We start from the raw sequence: 17,728 nt of genomic DNA, 5'->3' as shown, positions 1-17,728 counted from the left end.
ATTAATGACTGCACGAATTCTCATGGACAAGTCAAGAAACTATCCGTGCTTTTAGTAACTGGATTTGTTGAGGTTTTCTCCAGCGACGGCGCTGAATCCGGTTTTAAAAAGGCTTATTATTGCTTCGCAAGCGGTGCTAATTAACCTAAAAACGAGACAGACATGTCATTGGTAAATTATTATTCAAGCAGCGATGATGAAAGTTCCAATGGGGAAGAAAAAACAGAAGAAAAACCTAATGTAGAATTTAGATCAGTCAAACTCGAAGAACACGAAGAATCTTCTGCCATGTCTGAACATTCTGAAGAAAGGCCAAGAACGAAATCCTCATTGTTTTCCACTTTACCAGCTCCGAAGTCATCTGAAAGAGATGTGCCAGGTAGGGTTATGAAATCTTTTGTTCAGGGAAGTTATAACATTTGTTATTTTGAAGTTTTTGTTGCCATTTAATCAACATTATAAATTGGGAAAGAATGCAGTATCATTCAACATGTTCAAGCAATAAACATGTCCAGACGCCACCTCATTGGTTGTGTACAAAAGTCTATGGAGAGTACAACAGTGCATTTTCAAAGTATTTTCTAACAAAATAGGAAATGTATCTCAGTCCATGAGTTATGTCTTTTCAACATTTTTGCAATGACTGACCGTCATTGAGATAATAGGCCTATATGATGAAAAAAGTGGTGTCAGGATGCAACATTGTTTCCATAAAATTGTGCAAACGTTAGTCAGTACATGTACAATGTACATGTAATCATTTGATTTGGCATATAAATGTAAAGAAACATATAGGCTACAAACATTTGGTAATCTTTGTTTCATAAGTGATAATTAAATACACATTTTGAAACATCTTTCGTTACCAACTTGTGCATTGCCAATGTGAACAAGTCACATGATCATGTCTGTGTTGAGGAATCGTTAATAATAATAATAATAATATTAATAATAACTAATTCTTGTATAGCGCCAAATCAGTCACAGAAATAAAAATGAACCAGTTAAAATTTAAAAACAAACTAAAAATTATACAAAAAAAACCTTTAAAATAACTAGGTGAACATGAAATTTTTTTTGTCTAAAACAGGCAGGTTAAAACGGACAGACACAGTAAAGCAACAGCGAGATGACCACAATAAAGAGACTTAGAAAAGACTTACACAAACAGTGGGAAACACACACCAAACAGACAGAAAACAGAATAACCATTTTAAAATTTAACTAGACTTATGTTTGTGGACAAACACAGGGCTGTTTCGGTAACTTTTTTGTGACATGTGACATGTAAAGTTTCAAGTATAAGTTCCATCCAGAAAGGATGTGTAGTTCTGTTTATAATAAATGGTGGCATATAAATATGTGATTACATTCTCATAGGGCCTTGTTGCGTCGTGGGTGACATTAGCATGGTTGCAATTATTTTCCTATAATAATAATTTTTCAGTTTTGTGTCACTAGCATGATTTTGTGCTTAATGCCGATGGTTCCGTTGCAGCACAAGCAAATCGTAGGTCAACCTGAAAAACAGCAACAGTAGTCAAAATAAAAGGAATTTGATCACCATCATGCTCTATATGTAACCTCTAAGATATTTTTGTCCTTGTAGAGGAGTCTGGTAGCTTCCCTGCCCCAGCAACAGGAACTACATCGTCCTCTATGGGTGGGCTACTCAACCTTCCAGCACCCAAGAAGAAGTCAGCCCAGCCCATAAAGATAACTGCTCCATCACTACCAGAGGTTTGTTGAATAAAGGGCTTTGGTGTAATATACAAATATTGACTGGAAATGAGGGCACTAGTGCGTATTTTATGCACTCCATTGGCCTGAATGACAAGAGGATTCAGTTTCTTAGGCCAGAGGCCAAGGTCTAGGCCCTCCTTGTGGTCATTCACAGATCCTAGGCCCTTCTTGTGGTCATTCACAGACCCTAGGCCCTTCTTGTGGTCATTCACAGACCTTAGGCCCTTCTTGTGGTCATTCACAGACCCTAGGCCCTTCTTGTGGTCATTCATAGACCCTAGGCCCTTCTTGTGGTCATTCACAGACCCTAGGCCCTCCTTGTGGTCATTCACAGATCCTAGGCCCTTCTTGTGGTCATTCACAGACCCTAGGCCCTTCTTGTGGTCATTCACAGACCTTAGGCCCTTCTTGTGGCCATTCACAGACCCTAGGCCCTTCTTGTGGTCATTCGCAGACCCTAGGCACTTCTTGTGGTCATTCACAGACCCTAGGCCTTTCTTGTGGTCATTCCCAGACCCTAGGCCCTTCTTGTGGTCATTCACAGACCCTAGGCCCTTCTTGTGGTCATTCACAGACCCTAGGCCCTTCTTGTGGTCATTCACAGACCCTAGGCCCTTCTTGTGGTCATTCACAGACCCTAGGCACTTCTTGTGGTCATTCACAGACCCTAGGCCCTTCTTGTGGTCATTCACAGACCCTAGGCCCTTCTTGTGGTCATTCACAGACCCTAGGCCCTTCTTGTGGTCATTCACAGACCCTAGGCCCTTCTTGTGGTCATTCACAGAGCCTAGGCCCTTCTTGTGGTCATTCATAGACCCTAGGCCCTTCTTGTGGTCATTCACAGACCCTAGGCCCTTCTTGTGGTCATTCACAGACCCTAGGCCCTTCTTGTGGTCATTCACAGACCCTAGGCCCTTCTTGTGGTCATTCACAGACCCTAGGCCCTTCTTGTGGTCATTCACAGACCCTAGGCCCTTCTTGTGGTCATTCACAGACCCTAGGCCCTTCTTGTGGTCATTCACAGACCCTAGGCCCTTCTTGTGGTCATTCACAGACCCTAGGCCCTTCTTGTGGTCATTCACAGACCCTAGGCACTTCTTGTGGTCATTCACAGACCCTAGGCCCTTCTTGTGGTCATTCACAGACCCTAGGCCCTTCTTGTGGTCATTCACAGAGCCTAGGCCCTTCTTGTGGTCATTCATAGACCCTAGGCCCTTCTTGTGGTCATTCATAGACCCTAGGCCCTTCTTGTGGTCATTCACAGAGCCTAGGCCCTTCTTGTGGTCATTCACAGACCCTAGGCCCTTCTTGTGGTCATTCACAGACCCTAGGCCCTTCTTGTGGTCATTCACAGACCCTAGGCCCTTCTTGTGGTCATTCACAGACCCTAGGCCCTTCTTGTGGTCATTCACAGACCCTAGGCCCTTCTTGTGGTCATTCACAGACCCTAGGCCCTTCTTGTGGTCATTCACAGACCCTAGGCCCTTCTTGTGGTCATTCACAGACCCTAGGCCCTTCTTGTGGCCATTCACAGACCCTAGGTGCGGTGATTTACCATTGGTGACTAAATATTTCTAGTCAGTATTTGTTTTTGCAACTCTCACAATACATACTACCTATAGCTGTCATTCCAACACTGCCAATAGATGTTCAAATTCCAATGGAATCATTACTGATGATTCATATAGTTGGATTTGCCACATGAACTGTTGATGACAAGTGTTTGATTACTCAGGTTCAGAGGTGTGTCTGTAATAGCAAGCTTCTCACTTTTGTCATTATAAATACTTTGTTATATGTTGTAAACTCATTGCTTTCGCATCGTCAATTGAACAACTACTAAGCCATACAGTTTCGGGGGGGAGGGGGGGGGGGGAAACCAAGGAATTAGAGAATGCTCAGCTTGTTTTCAATTTATCAACCAGGGTAGTCAGTTAAAAAAATCCAACAAAAACAAAACATATTTTCAGCTGTATCACTTGACTGTTCATGGAAGTGGTGTGAAAGATCATCAGTGATTAACTCTTTCGCTACGGAATTTAATTTACCTTTTTCGTCCCAACTGGACGTAATTAAAAGCTGAAAATTCCGCCGAGCGTCGATGTGGGCGCCGCCATCTTTGAATGTATCTCCGTAAACAAACTGCTCACAATAACAAAAAGCGCACCTCGGCCAGACAGAGAGCCGCTGGCAGCGGCTCAAACTAGGGTCAGAGGTTATACGATATAAATTATGTAGATATGGCCCACGTCATGGGGACACCCTGTTTATTCATAGCGGCGCAACCGAGCCGCTGCCAGCGGCTCTCCGTACGACCTGTACAATTTGTATGTGCCGCCGTCAGCGGCTCGCCGTAGTGAAAGAGTTAAGTTGGCTCCGAATACAGTACATGTATTTGTGAATGAAGGGTGAACTGTTGAAACCCCATGAACAAGTAAATTCCATTCAGAGGTTGGCAAAGAGTGACTTAAGAGGTTGAGATGAGTTTTTGTTCCATTTCAGATAAACTCAGACGATGAGGACGACGAACCTGTGACCAAGAAAGCAAAACCAGCTAAAGTAAGTGTACATTCACTAATATGATGTAGCTTATTGGTAATTCCTAGCATTTTGAAAATGGGTTTTGGATCAAGAATGGTGTGGTGCATGTGAAAATTCCCTTTCGTGGAATACACCTCCGGGAAAATGGACAAGGTTTACATTTTATTTTTCGTCGAAGAAGGAAAAGTGACTGAAGGTGGATTCAAACCTGTGACATGCAGAGCACAGCACCAGTGCCCCCCTAACTGAGATATACCCAGACCTAAATTAGCCCACTCGTAAGTTTGTCTCATAAGCTGAGACGCCACTAAATAGGGACATTGCTACTATAGATCTGGAAAGTCCAGTTGGTGCAGTATTTCAAGGTCAGGGGTTCGAATCCTGTTTCAGTCAACTTTCAGATAGCAAGTCCATGTTGAGTGGCTGTGGCTGTGTGACTTACAGTCAGTGACATTTTTTGCTTTTTCCCTCTAAGCCCAGAAACTGTCTCCGTTTTTGATAAGTAGCTTTGTATTTTTTAAGTCCCTCAGCAGTATTGAGAGCAACACACACATTGCAATGACCCAAAAAGGTGAACACAAAAAGCTGCTGTGTGTTTGTGGCAACATGCCACGTGTGTGTTGCAGGTCCAAAAGCAGTAATGTAAAATGAATTTTGTGTAATCTGTGTAGAAATTGGGGGACAACAAAATTATTCAGAAAGCAGAAATCTGACACGGAACTTAAGACGAAATCCTTATTTCCGAGGTTTCGGATGGAAAGGACTCCTGATGTTAATACACAGCATCACCGACCAAATGATAAAAGCTTGTGTATAAACGTCAGGACATCCTGCCTAGGGCTAGATGGTCCGGCTACCAACCAGTAACCCTTAACAGCCGGACCATTCTCTCCCCACATTTAGACTAAGCGCAACCCCGGCCATCGTTCGCTGGGCTCACCGGTCAAAACCGCCATCGCTTCCCACAGTAGTCATAACCATCTGACAGGCGGCGATCACTTGGTAAGTCATAATGTATTTGTGTAGACATGAGTTTTTTCCACTCTGGTTTTAGTACTTAATTTTTTTGCAATTTGTTGCTGATGTCTTAACCCTAACTCCCTAGCATAATTTACTAGGAACCATACCCATCCTGGCATATTCCAACACCCACATGGGAAATCGTACACACACACTGTTGGATTTGGTTTCTGGAGGTATGCCAAAGCCATTGTAAAAGACCATCAGTTAAGGGGTACTGTACCTATCCTAACAGATTTCAACAAAACCTGCTGTTGGGCTTTGATGGGTTGAGTTCGGTTAGGGTTAATGTTATTTGGTTAATGAATGGGGGTGTTTAGTTGATTTTTTTTGGGGGGGGGGGAGGGGAGAAGTGTGTAAATAGGTATTAGCACATTACACAACGATTGCTCAAGTCTTTAAATGATATTACACCGCCATGTGAAATTAGTTGTTTGTTTCATTTTATCAATTTTCAAAAGAATTTCTCCTTATAACTTTTTCAAAGGTGTTAATAAGTTACATTAAAAAAAATGTTCATCAATGAATTTAGGGATTTAGAAAAATTCTGAAGACATGTACTTTACGTTTTGTTACGTTTTTTTTTATTTCTAATGCCAATATCAGCATGATTTTATCTCTTTCATGGCACAGGAGACAAGAGACAGAAGCCCATCTGGTCTAGACCCCAGCCTTCTTAGGAAGAGGAAAGGCAGTAAGGAGACGGGGGAGCATACCATGGAGGAACTCCTGGATATGAGCCGCAGTGCCATGGAGCAACTGCATCAGAAGCTGGAGCTCCAGCGACAACAGATGGCGCTTTTGTCCGGAGGCGGATTGAGTCAGATGAACAGTGCCTCTTTGCTTGCCAAAGGGGGTCCTGCTGATATTGCAGTGTCGAGTGCTGCACAGCTCCAGGGCTTGACTCAAGCACTTCCTACCAGCTTGTGCTTCCAGGGAAACCCTCTCCTCAATGCCTCCTTGCATCCAGGCCTGATGCCCTTGATGCAGACTCACGGCCTTGATCTGCAGACCCATGCAGGCTTACTCGGCTCCCAGAAGCTCCCCTTTGTCTCGCCGGTGAATGCCAGTGCGGTGAACCATGATCTGACGAAGAGCTTACTCAATCATTTCCCCTTTGCTCCGATAAATCCTTCTAGTGTCGGGCTGCAACCATTTCCACTTGGATCCACCATGGGTATTTCCCAACCTCTAGCCCAACCAAGCATGGCACCAAACACTCATCGGCCATCACCTCCCGTAGACTCTAATCAGGAGGTCCACAACAACTGTTGCAGTGCCTGTCTTAAAAGGATTGATCTCCTTGAACAAAAAGTCAGTAAGATTTCAGAGCTTCTAATAAGTAAGAAACTGGTTCAGGGCTCTGCTGCACTGCCAATGACGAACCCTTTCCCAACGTCAACCTCGGTAGCTTCCCAAAGTGCATCACCGCAGGATACACGTACTTCCCTCAAAATCAACTCTTCCGTTGGAAGTTCCCCTATTCCGTCTTTATCAACAGCACAAGGAGGCCATGAATTTCAGAATGCATCCATGGAGGCTGTCCATGTGGAGACATTGAGCCCATGCCAGTCAACAGCATTGCCAAGGATAGTGTATCCACATCAATTAGCAAGTCCGCCAGTGCCTGTGAAGGTAGCCCTAGCAGCTGAGCACAGGGATCAACGCAAGTCATCAAATCCTCCAATCGCCCCAAAGATTACTCAGGCTTCTGCAAATGCATGTCCACGTCAATCAGGAAATCTGCCAGTACCGGTGAAGATAACCTCAGCAACAGACCACGCATATTCAAGCAAAACGAACGATACGCTATTACTTTCGAAAGGAACCTTTCCAACTGACAATGATAAGTATGCATATCAATCACTCATGCGTTACAGAGGTACCTCAAAACTGTTCATGATTGATAATGAGCTCCATCAGGCCCAGAAGTCAAATCAGGGTAGTGACGACTCAGGAGAAGATCTGCAGCAGCTGGATGCTTTACAGTTTCCACTGGAGATCTACTCAGCGGCTGACTTTGAGAGCCTTCCCCCGAAGATACAGTACATTCTGGACGTTGTTGGGAGAGACACACAGGGTAAAGTGAACAAACTGGTGATAAAGGAAGACATCTTGACATCTCTAGCTCCATATATCAAGGATCGGAATTCAGTATCCCGTCGTCTTGCTGATGTGATGTTCACGGATGACGAACGCTGCTACTGCAACTGCAGCGGCTGGCGAAAGCCAGCAGCCCTGGATCCCATCCGAATGCAGGCGCTGACTGATGCCGTCTTCAAATTGTGCCCCTGCCCGGAGGAGCAGAAGAAGCACCTCTGGCATGAGTGCGTCAAGTCAATCGATGCTGCTTCCAGGCACATTGTCCGCGTGCGTAAGAACAAAGGTAAGATGCCACGGCACGGGAAATGGCTGCCCCTGAGCCATCAAGAGCAAGTGGGAGAAGCCGACTCTGTAGCTGCATTAATGGGGCCCGATCCTAGTGAGGAAGGCATGGACTATGACAATCTCCCAATGTGGCTACAATCTGTGCTGAACATAACCCACAGGAATACCAACGGCAAGGTGTGCAAAGTGGAAATCAAGGAGCCTGTCTTAATCCGCTTTATCTACCTGTCCAACAGCAGACTGAGTGTAGCCTGCCAGCTGGCTGACGTCCTCTTCACGCGGGCAGAGAGGAAGAGAGCCACCTGTCTCGGCCGGCATGGCACAAGACAGCTGGACCCGATCCGAGTGGATGCCCTAAGAGAAGGGAGCTTTAGGATCTGCCCGGCACCTCTCACAGAGCAGAAACAGCTCTGGTCCTATTGCATGAATGCCATAGACACGCTGTCGGTCAATCCTGATATGAATTACCCCACATCATCAGCTACCTTGGTGCACCCCATGATCAAGGAGGAGGATCCCAACAGTGAACTTGATGCCTTTTGCGAGGACGGGAACCAATCAACTGCCGACGACTGAAGCAAAGGCGTGCATTATATTCATCTGGAGGTCTAACACTGTAACATAAGGGACCTTTTTAAATGCATTTGTAGGATAGAATTGTTGATCTTGACCAGACAGAGACAATTTCTTACAGATTTCAGGAAAGTACTGTAAGGTTGAGGTTCTCCCAGCCTTGATAAGAGTTGTCCAAACGCTACAACTCTCTAGCTGCAGTGACATTTACATTGTAGTAACAGACTGTGTGTGTATGATTTTGTGAAGCCCACAACCCACCACCATTGGTGCTCAAGGCACCGCATATCATTATCCTGTAATAAGGCTTGTGAAAACATTCCCCCAAACCATCTCAGCTCCTGGGAGTATAGATCTACTTCTTGTGAAGCCATGTTGATGCAGGTAGCGTAATTTTATTACTCCTGACAAAAGGAAAAATAAAATACCAGTTGTACATGCAGCTGGTACCAGTTATTTTTCTTTTTTTTTATTGTTGAAAATGTTTGGGGGGGGGGGTTGTAGCTGATGTAAAGCCTTGGTGCGGCGTCCTTTAAATTGTTTATCACCTTTCACCTCAATTAGGGAGTGTCTCAAAAGTCGGAATGTTCCTGTTCCGTATGGTACATTCGAAATCCATTATGTAATGTAACATCTGTGACAACAAAAGCATGATTTTTTCATAACATTAGAGTTCCTTTTTGTAAAATGTCATTGGTGTTTTTATAGAGCGAACCTACATGTACATTTGTATATGTACCACAACATAGTTATTTCATTAAGTTCTTGCAAGAAATTTCAAAGACTTTTATCAATGTGTACTGAAAATCGAAAATCTGTGTCGTAAAGCATAAAATCTGTAATGGTCGATTACACCACTCGTATCTCATTAATTAATTCTGCTAATATGTCATGTCGTACATGAAGGCCTCAGCTAGAGTCGTATCAAATATATACAATATTCTTTCACTTGTAAGTATTTTACTTTGTTGTTCTAACTTGGTTTCCGGCTCTAAATGTAACGTCTGTAACGATGGAATTGTCCATATGCTAATGGCCCAATCTTTGAATAAATTTGCAAGCATATTTAAGCAAATTTATTATATTTATAAAAAATAGCCACGTTCTCATAGGTCTGTAGCATTCAGATAGGAGGCCTGAAATAATTTATTGACAAACACGTAAATAGCAAATTGCAATCCCATTTACCCTGAGATATCAGATGTTAAACTAATAAGGAACAGTTTTTACACCTGTTTTGTCAAAAGCACAAATGTGTCATGTAAATTGATATGATTGTACATAAATGTACATTGTAGTTCAATACTGTCTTAGAGCTACCTCAGAAGTTTTACTCTTCATGTGATTCAGAGATTGTGTATATAAACTCCCCTGCTAGGCTACGTGCGGAGCATTTGTCAAATAAAGGTAGAATAGATCGTTTGCAGCTGTCCAAAAAAATACTGATCAAATTAGTGCTGAAAAGCTTACTTGGTTTTATAGAGATAGTAATGGCACTAAACTCCCTGTGAAATGATTCCTTCTGGCATGCTGTCATTTTGAAGAAAACAATAAAATTAAAAGGTCATTTCCAAAAAAAAGTCAATTGACTCATTTTTGGAACGCAACGCACACGAGCGCGCGCACGGTTGCTACATGTATTATTTGTCGGTTCAGTATGTGACATCATGAAGCTGCAATCGGCTGAATGAGAACGTGTTCCAGATGCTGATTTCAGGGGCAATTCAAAATATGACTCGGCATGTCTTAAAATTTTGAACAGTTTTGTTACTTCAAACAAAAAAAATGCACAAATGACAAGTTATCTACTCTAGCTACCTTTAAAGGTACAGGCCATCATTTGAAATTGGTGCATTTTGTTCGTTTGAAGCAACAAACATGCTCAAAAAGAAGGGTGCTGAACAACTCACCTGATGAAGTTTCAGCTCAGCTTTAGCTGTATATTTCGAGAAAAACAACATTTTAGGACTCAATTTCAAATCAAAAGTTGCTGAAGCATGTTTGGCCTGAGTTCAGCGTCCGAAACACATTCTCACTGAGCCGATTGCAGCTACGCCTTTTTGGAAAGAAGGCCTTTCCAACGATGCGTTAGACGCATCGTTGGAAAGGCCTTCTTTCGTTGACTTCTTCAAAATGACAGCATGCGAGAAAGAAAAATTTCACAGGGAGTTTAGTCCCCTTACAATCTTTCAACCAAGTATGTTTTTCAAAAATAATTACGTCAGTTACTTTTTGGATAGCTGCAAATGATGGACTGTAGCTTTAAGTGAATTGTCTGTTCAAAGTTTGTTTGTTGCATACTCTTGGAACATCGGTATTGACATAGGAGATTGGATCAAGTCAACAACATGTACATGCAGTGTTTATTAAAAGGTCAGTCAGATGGCTCTTTTTACTGATCCCTTGACCAACAGTGCTCAAATTATAAAGCAAAATGGTACAAGAAACTAGCCTGTCAAAATTTTCAGCTCAGTATCTAAATTTCGTGCATAATTTCTCATTGCGAAATCCACAGTATTGCACTGTTGGCTGCTGCGCTGCATCAGCCCCAGTACTAAAATGGACAAACCCCTCCACTTTTTTTTGATTTTCCTATGACAAGATTCATATTTGAAGGGCCAGTAACTCTAAAGCGAGGGATCCAGGAGATGGGCCAATAAGCCATTTGCAAGTGACCTTTACCCTTTGGGATTTAAATTTGAAAAACATCCGGTACACTGACTTGCTCAGAATGCTTGGCACATTTTAACTTTGAATTCTCCAGACCAAAGACACTGTTGCTAATCACATAATTTGGGGCAAGCTCTTGCATAGTTACGTAAGAGACGCTCAGCACCAATACATTGTTCACAATGGGTGAGAATGGCACAAAGACACCAGACCATGCCGGAGCTGGGGGTTGCTACATGTAGCATAAGGCTTGCCCCAAATCACGTGATATAGTAACAGTCTCTTTGGTCAGGAGAATGCAAAGTTAAAAGTGCAAAGTATTGGATTAAGTCAGCGTTCCAGATTGTGTTCAAATTTAACTCGCAAATGGCTTATTCTGATAGCAGATGCTGAAAGCCTGCATGGTGCCAGATTACCCAGATCAGTGCAAATCTTTGAGTCATTTCCAGGATACACATATTTGTCTCCAAAAACACTGTGAAGTAACGTTGGCGACTCAAAAAATGTAGGCGTGGCACTCTATTTTGCATGTACCGGTATCTCAGAAACCCTTAGGAGTGCACACCTAAAATAGTGCACAGATTATACACAGAAAGGTACCGCCAGAAATTGTTTTGAGCTAAATCTGAGTGTCAGGCATAGGCATTTACTTTTATTGTAGGTTTTCATATTTGCAAAGCCTGTAAATATTTTTGTCTATAATAAAATGTCAAATGTGCTTCATCATATCTTGAGTATGAACATGCTCCTTAGTATTCATGTGATTGTTTGTTGTTTAGGGTCCTATTCTGAAAACGGATCAAAATATATGGCCAGTTCAGGGGTGGGCCAAAAGTAGCAATTTGGGAATGGGAGGTACTTGTATCAAGAAGTTGGAGCAATTATGTGTGAAACGTTCAAACATTTTCTGAAGAAATTTGATAAATTTCTTTAGGAGGATGATAATCTAATTATCCAGCAGTTATGGAGCACTGTGGCCAGTGGTTACGCTGTTCGGCTCACGTGCCGTGGTACGTGGGTTCGATCCCTGACATGGAACATGGTGCTTGTGTTCTTGGGCAAGACACTTGACTTTACAACAATTGCCCTCTCCACCCAGAAGTATAAATCGGTACCTGTGAAGGTAGAGACTAGAATGCGCGATCTCGAGCTGCTGCAAAAACTGGTCTCATGGCCTGCTGAACAGGGATAATAATTGTGAAGCGCTTTGAGACCTTTGGTACAAAGCACGATATAAGCACCACATTATTATTATTACTTATTATTCACCTATCATTGAAGAGTAAATTCAGATTTTCACACTGAAAGATTCAAAAGGAGGATTAATAATTTATAGTAAAGTAAATAATTCTGAAAAATAGGTGACCTTATTTTGGAGAGACTGAACAAAATGGCAAAATCTGCATAAGACTGCCCTTATTAAACTCACTATAATTTTCTAAAACAAGGAATTCATTTTTCTATTTACAGGTTTGCAAAGTCTGGTGTTGGAGATTGTCTGTTTCTCCTCATCCTAACATGTTATTGTGATATCAACCCATTTTAACCCCCACATACAGGGTCTCGCAGGACTCTTTGCGATGCTCCCGAAACCACGCAACGCCTCCCTCAAGGAAACCAATCGCATCCTCATCCCCCACACGCTGACCAAGAGACCAGCCCCATCAAGCAAAACAACCCACAAGCCGGCTGGCAAAGTGACATCCTCCCAGCCTGCGGCTGCCAAGCCTAAACCCACAGGACTGGCAACAAGTTACGCTAGTGATGAGGAGGATGACAATGACACGGGGGCCACATCGTTCTTCTCTTTTGGGGAAACTCCAAAGCCAGTCTCTGGTCCACCATCTACCACTGTCACAAAATCTGTACCCCATCGGTTCAAAATTAGCCCATCAACTAGTGTCACTGTTGGTCCAGTTGTGAATGAACAGGCTTTTCAGCGAACACCCCCAGTAGCATCATCCAGCAAAGATCCAACCAATCCGGTAGGACCTTCCAAAGTCGACAGTACTGCCCCTCCCAGTTTTGGACAATCAGTGCCGCAAGATGCGCCCCTCACTTTCAAGCCAACGAACCCTCCAATGGGCCAAGATGCCCCCCTAGCATTTTCAAAACCGATGAATTCATCATCACAGTATGGCTACAACACGAGCCAGTATGCTGAGCCTCAGCCGTACCAAACACCTTATGGCTATGACTACACTGAATACAATCAGTCGTATCAGGAACAAGACCCATCGGTTTATGGAGAGGTAGAAGGTGGAGACAGTGAAGGGACACAGGGGGCTGGAGGGAGCACTGATTTGGCAGCAGACAAAGAGGTAATGTTTAAACATCTCCGTGCAGGTCTGTGTGCAGCTCATACATGGGCAATCAATGTTCATTTGTATTGCATGTTTACAACTTACATGTACCTCATATTTAAGAATGAGTGAACATGAGCATAGTACCATATTAGTAAGGTGCTTGGATTGTGCTTGCCAGATTAGTTCAATTTTTGTGACTTGCTCCCACAATGACAGTCAGGGGGCAGGTCTCATTGGCTATTTTATCTCTTCATCTGCTACTCTCTCTTTAGCCTTACTTTTTGCAACTCATCTCTCATTGTCAGCAGTGAGAATGGAGCACACTTTTAAAAAATGTTAACAAGTTCTTCCCAGGACCACACAAACTGTTAGAAAGATACAAGTATGTTTAAAACCGTCTAGAGGCCTGGTGAAAGTTAAAGAAACTTGAGGCAAAAATATGTGTAGCTTAAAGGGAATGTACATCATTGGCTTTTGTTGTAATTTTCGGAAATGAACTATTCAAGGGGTTAGTATAATAGATCAAATATTGTTACACTGACATTTGTGAAGTTTTGTGTTCGAAAAGGTTGGAAAAACCAAGAAAAACAAAATGTTCAAGTAGTCTGGTTCCCTGACTCCACAAAAGATAAAATGGATCAATTTATAGATGATGGAAAATTGTAAGGCAAGGGAACCAGTCTAGCTGGCCTGCACCCGTTCATGAACATGTAACCAATAGCAAACAAAATTTGGACTAAAAAATGGTGAATTTGGAGCAGTAGTTGAAAAATAGTTAGGTTTTTCCAACGCTGGTCGGCCGACCACCGTTGGAAATGTATACAAAAATATCATTTTTTGAAAATGACTTCACACCAGGTGCCATAATTTTACAAGATGCTTGAGACTGTCATTTACCAACATCCTAGTAAGGTATTTCGTAAAAACTTGGTAGTTTCATTTTTCGATGTTTGCAAATGTTGTATATTCCCTTTAATGTTATTTGCTGTACTTTAATTGTTGTTGATATACATGTAGTTTCAGAGATTGATGGGAAAGCGCAATGTAGGCCGTGAGTCCATCAACATAACGGACATTGCAGCAGACGAAGTGATAGGCCCGACCAATCACCTGGACTGGTTAAAGAAGAATCTGACGGAGGAAAAGGAATACCGGGCCAAATTGGTGAGAAAAATACTTCCTCATCTTCAAATTTTTTTATAAAATGAATTTCAAGAATTCTTTATGCTAGGAGGACAGGAAAATCAAATCAGCAGAAACAAATTCATCCAAACTGAAGTCAAGAATGGTTGAACGAAAGTTGGTGGTAAGACTCAACTCTGTGATTCTCAACAAACCTCAATTGTGATTCTCAACAAACCTGAATTGTCACATGAGCAGCTGTAGAAATGTCAAGAAAACCCAGAAATAAAACCAGTGCAGATTATTATAAGGGTATTAACTCTTTCGCTACGGCGAGCCGCTGACAGCGGCCCATACAAATTGTACAGGTCGTACAGAGAGCCGCTGGCAGCGGCTCGGTTGCGTCGCTATGAATAAACAGGATGTCCCCATGACGTGGGCCATATCTACATAATTTATATCGTATAACCTCTGACCCTAGTTTGAGCCGCTGCCAGCGGCTCTACGTCTGGCCGGGGTGCGCTTTTTGTTATTGTGAGCAGTTTGTTTACGGAGATACATTCAAAGATGGCGGCGCCCACATCGACGCTCGGCGGAATTTTCAGCTTTTAATTACGTCCAGTTGGGACGAAAAAGGTAAATTTAATTCCGTAGCAAAAGAGTTAAACATTAAACTCATTCACATCGTGGTATGACTTTACAGAGTGCAAGTAGTGAGAAACAGAAAAATCTAAATGGTTGCAATATTTTAAAATGCAGAGGCATGGATGATTTCACAGTGCACACTACGCAAAACTGACTTTCATTAGGATAAGCCCTGTAATGTATTTAGCCTTTGATGTCTTCTTGTTCGTGAACAAGAAGACATCGAAGGCTAAATTGTTTGGGTGGCATGGATGGCGCAGAAGCGCTTGCCTCTCATCGTTGTGGCCTGAGTTGGATTCCCAGCCCGGGTCATATTTGAGTAGAGTTGTTCGTTGATTCTCTCCTGTGCGGTGAGGCTTTTTCTTCAGATCCACACGCAAAAATCAACACTTTCGATCTGGCTGTGCTCCGTGGTAAGACATGGGTCATATGGCAGCTGCCTAAGGCACTGTAGCTGCGTCCTTCGAAATTCAGCTTCCGCTGTAAGGATTATAAACCCCAAGTTTATTTTAATTAACTTATTTTTATACAGAGAAAAGAACAACTGCCATCAGGTCAGCAGAGACGGAAACATCAGATCACATACTTGGCTCATCAGGTAGGTGAAATTTGAACTACCCTATACCTAATCCAACAAAAGTGCAACAAAATCCAGTTGGAAAACATAAGAATCCATCAGAACCCAACAGAGCTAAACCATCCTCCATTAAAAACAACATTTTATACGCCCAAGGCATATATTTCCGGCTATGAAAAAAAAAAACGTTGTAAAGATTGCCTTGGGGGAAAAAATTGTCATCAGAATAAACCACTGCATACATTCTGGGGATGCTTGCCATGTTGTCCACACAAATCTCATTTCACCCTTTTTATTTCAGCTGGGAATAATGATTTGGTGTCATTTGGTCTTAAATTATGGAATGAGATCCCACAGCATATTCATTGTCTCTACCGCTGGAAACATTTAAGAAGACTCTGAAATTTGTTTTGTTTGTCATTTAATTTTGTAAAGCACTGTGAAACCCGGTCATGTGTATAAGAGCTCTGTGTGCGCTCTGCGTTCAAGTACCCCCTCAAGGGTAAGAAAGGAAGAGTTTGGGGAGAACACTGTAAGAGATATTCGAACGCATTGCTGACGACGCCCGATGCTCACTTAAAGATGCTATGGCCTGGTGTACATTGAAATTAAAAATAGTCGTGTGTACTTCACGGCTCGCGCCATACGAACGCAAGCCAGCGCGTGCATGTGGTGTGTCCCGTACGCTGGTCAAAAACCGCCCTCTCTTGTTCGCGCATGAAGCCCATAAATGACTATTGTGTTTGTTTTTCAAGGCCAAGGAGCGGGAGTTAGAGCTGAAGAATCAGTGGGCAAACAATCGACAGACAAGGAAGGACACACAGATGAAGTACGGCTTCTGAAGAAGTGGCTGCTTGGTTGAACTGAGGATGCCTGTACATCGTAGCTTGACTCTGACCATGTTGACACTGCCAAGTCTCTGAAGTGTTGTGTAGAATTAGTCACTGTCACAACAGTAATCCTTCAGAAACATGGAGAGCCATTTGCTGCTTCAAGCTTAAAAGAGGGATGGGACGTATAGACCATGTGCCCTGTGACGTCATGCCAACGAGCAACTTCCAGGCAACCCAAACATTTAAGCATCTTTTGCATGTCATTTGACCCGCATTAAAGAGTATAGGTCTCGTTCAAATGACGTCATTTCCTACAGGCCAGCCACGTGCATTGGTATTTTGAGCGTCAACTTGCATAACGCGCATCCACTTTATCGTATTTCGGACACATTTCGAGCAACAAGCGCGCGTGTTTGGAACATTTTCAGTACTGTGCCGTGCATGCTTGATTGCGTAAAATACGCAGTTGCAGTTCTCCTACAGAGATGGCCGTCATTGAGCGAGCCCTATGTGTCAACACTTTTAAACCATTCATATTTCAAGAGATACACATGCAGTGCAGAAGAGATCCGTTGGCTGAAAGTTGGCTTCATGTGACCACAACATCCAATTTTGTAAACAAATGTCACATGGTCTAGAAACTCCTGAAAGTTCAAATCCAATGTTGTTCAAATTACATTTTCTACTAAACCCAGTTCCTTAGACATTTTTAGATTGGAAAGTTTTGTACCTGCCCAAATTACCCGTATTAAACTGTTAAAGTTGCGTTCCCCGTACTATTTCGAATTTCATCCCCAAAAAGTTTCCTTTTCTAAATTGCTATTTTTCTAGCAATACACGATTTATGCAATTTCATATTATTGGCTGCCAGACAATAGTTCCATTCTCGCTGGGTAGGCTGGTTCCCGCCCCACAATCAGAATTGATAATGTATGGACCGGAGCCAGTCTGCTCGCAAAGCAGATCTGTTTGTGCCCAAAACAAAACCTTTTTTTCAGAGGGCTGCAGACGTTAAAAAAATGTGACCGAAAAAGAAGATTTTTGGGTCGGGGGAAAGCATACAAATTTGTTGAAGAGTATGGCAAATGCAACTTTAACAAAATGTTAAGGTGTTTGTACACAAATCTGGAACATCAAGCCCCATAAATGTGATACGGGCTCTGTTCTATCTACAGCCCTAAATCCATCAAAATGCTGTGAATATGGGTAATAGTTTCAAGGATTCGGGCGTAGTTGGGGATTAATTGTTTACTTGTTGGGGGAAGGTGGAGCAGTGATTCCTGTTAGTGGTGTGCTAATTAAAATTTTAA

At 42.6% G+C, this 17,728-nt stretch overlaps 1 protein-coding gene across 2 annotated transcripts; it reads left to right on the top strand.

Annotated features, from left to right (window-relative positions):
- Positions 1-2: 2 nt before the first annotated feature.
- On the top strand, positions 3-16,449 carry LOC119741221 (proline-rich protein PRCC-like). 2 transcript variants are annotated; one of them, XM_038216959.1, is made up of 7 exons: positions 17-379; positions 1,610-1,740; positions 4,246-4,302; positions 12,495-13,256; positions 14,259-14,405; positions 15,541-15,606; positions 16,341-16,449. In XM_038216959.1, exons 1-7 carry the CDS (start codon positions 163-165, stop codon positions 16,425-16,427), a joined length of 1,467 nt encoding a protein of 488 aa, XP_038072887.1. In that variant the 5' UTR covers positions 17-162; the 3' UTR covers positions 16,428-16,449. The 2 variants fall into 2 exon arrangements, with proteins under 2 accessions (XP_038072886.1, XP_038072887.1); XM_038216958.1 differs by lacking the exons at positions 12,495-13,256; positions 14,259-14,405; positions 15,541-15,606; positions 16,341-16,449 and adding exons at positions 5,188-5,286; positions 5,938-8,915 and having other exon boundaries at positions 3-379.
- Positions 16,450-17,728: the final 1,279 nt, after the last annotated feature.

Source organism: Patiria miniata, unplaced genomic scaffold (genome assembly GCF_015706575.1).
Source record: "Patiria miniata isolate m_02_andy unplaced genomic scaffold, ASM1570657v1 HiC_scaffold_5, whole genome shotgun sequence".
Taxonomy (NCBI): Eukaryota; Metazoa; Echinodermata; class Asteroidea; order Valvatida; family Asterinidae; genus Patiria; species Patiria miniata.
This window is presented reverse-complemented; position numbering and strand designations above follow the sequence as displayed.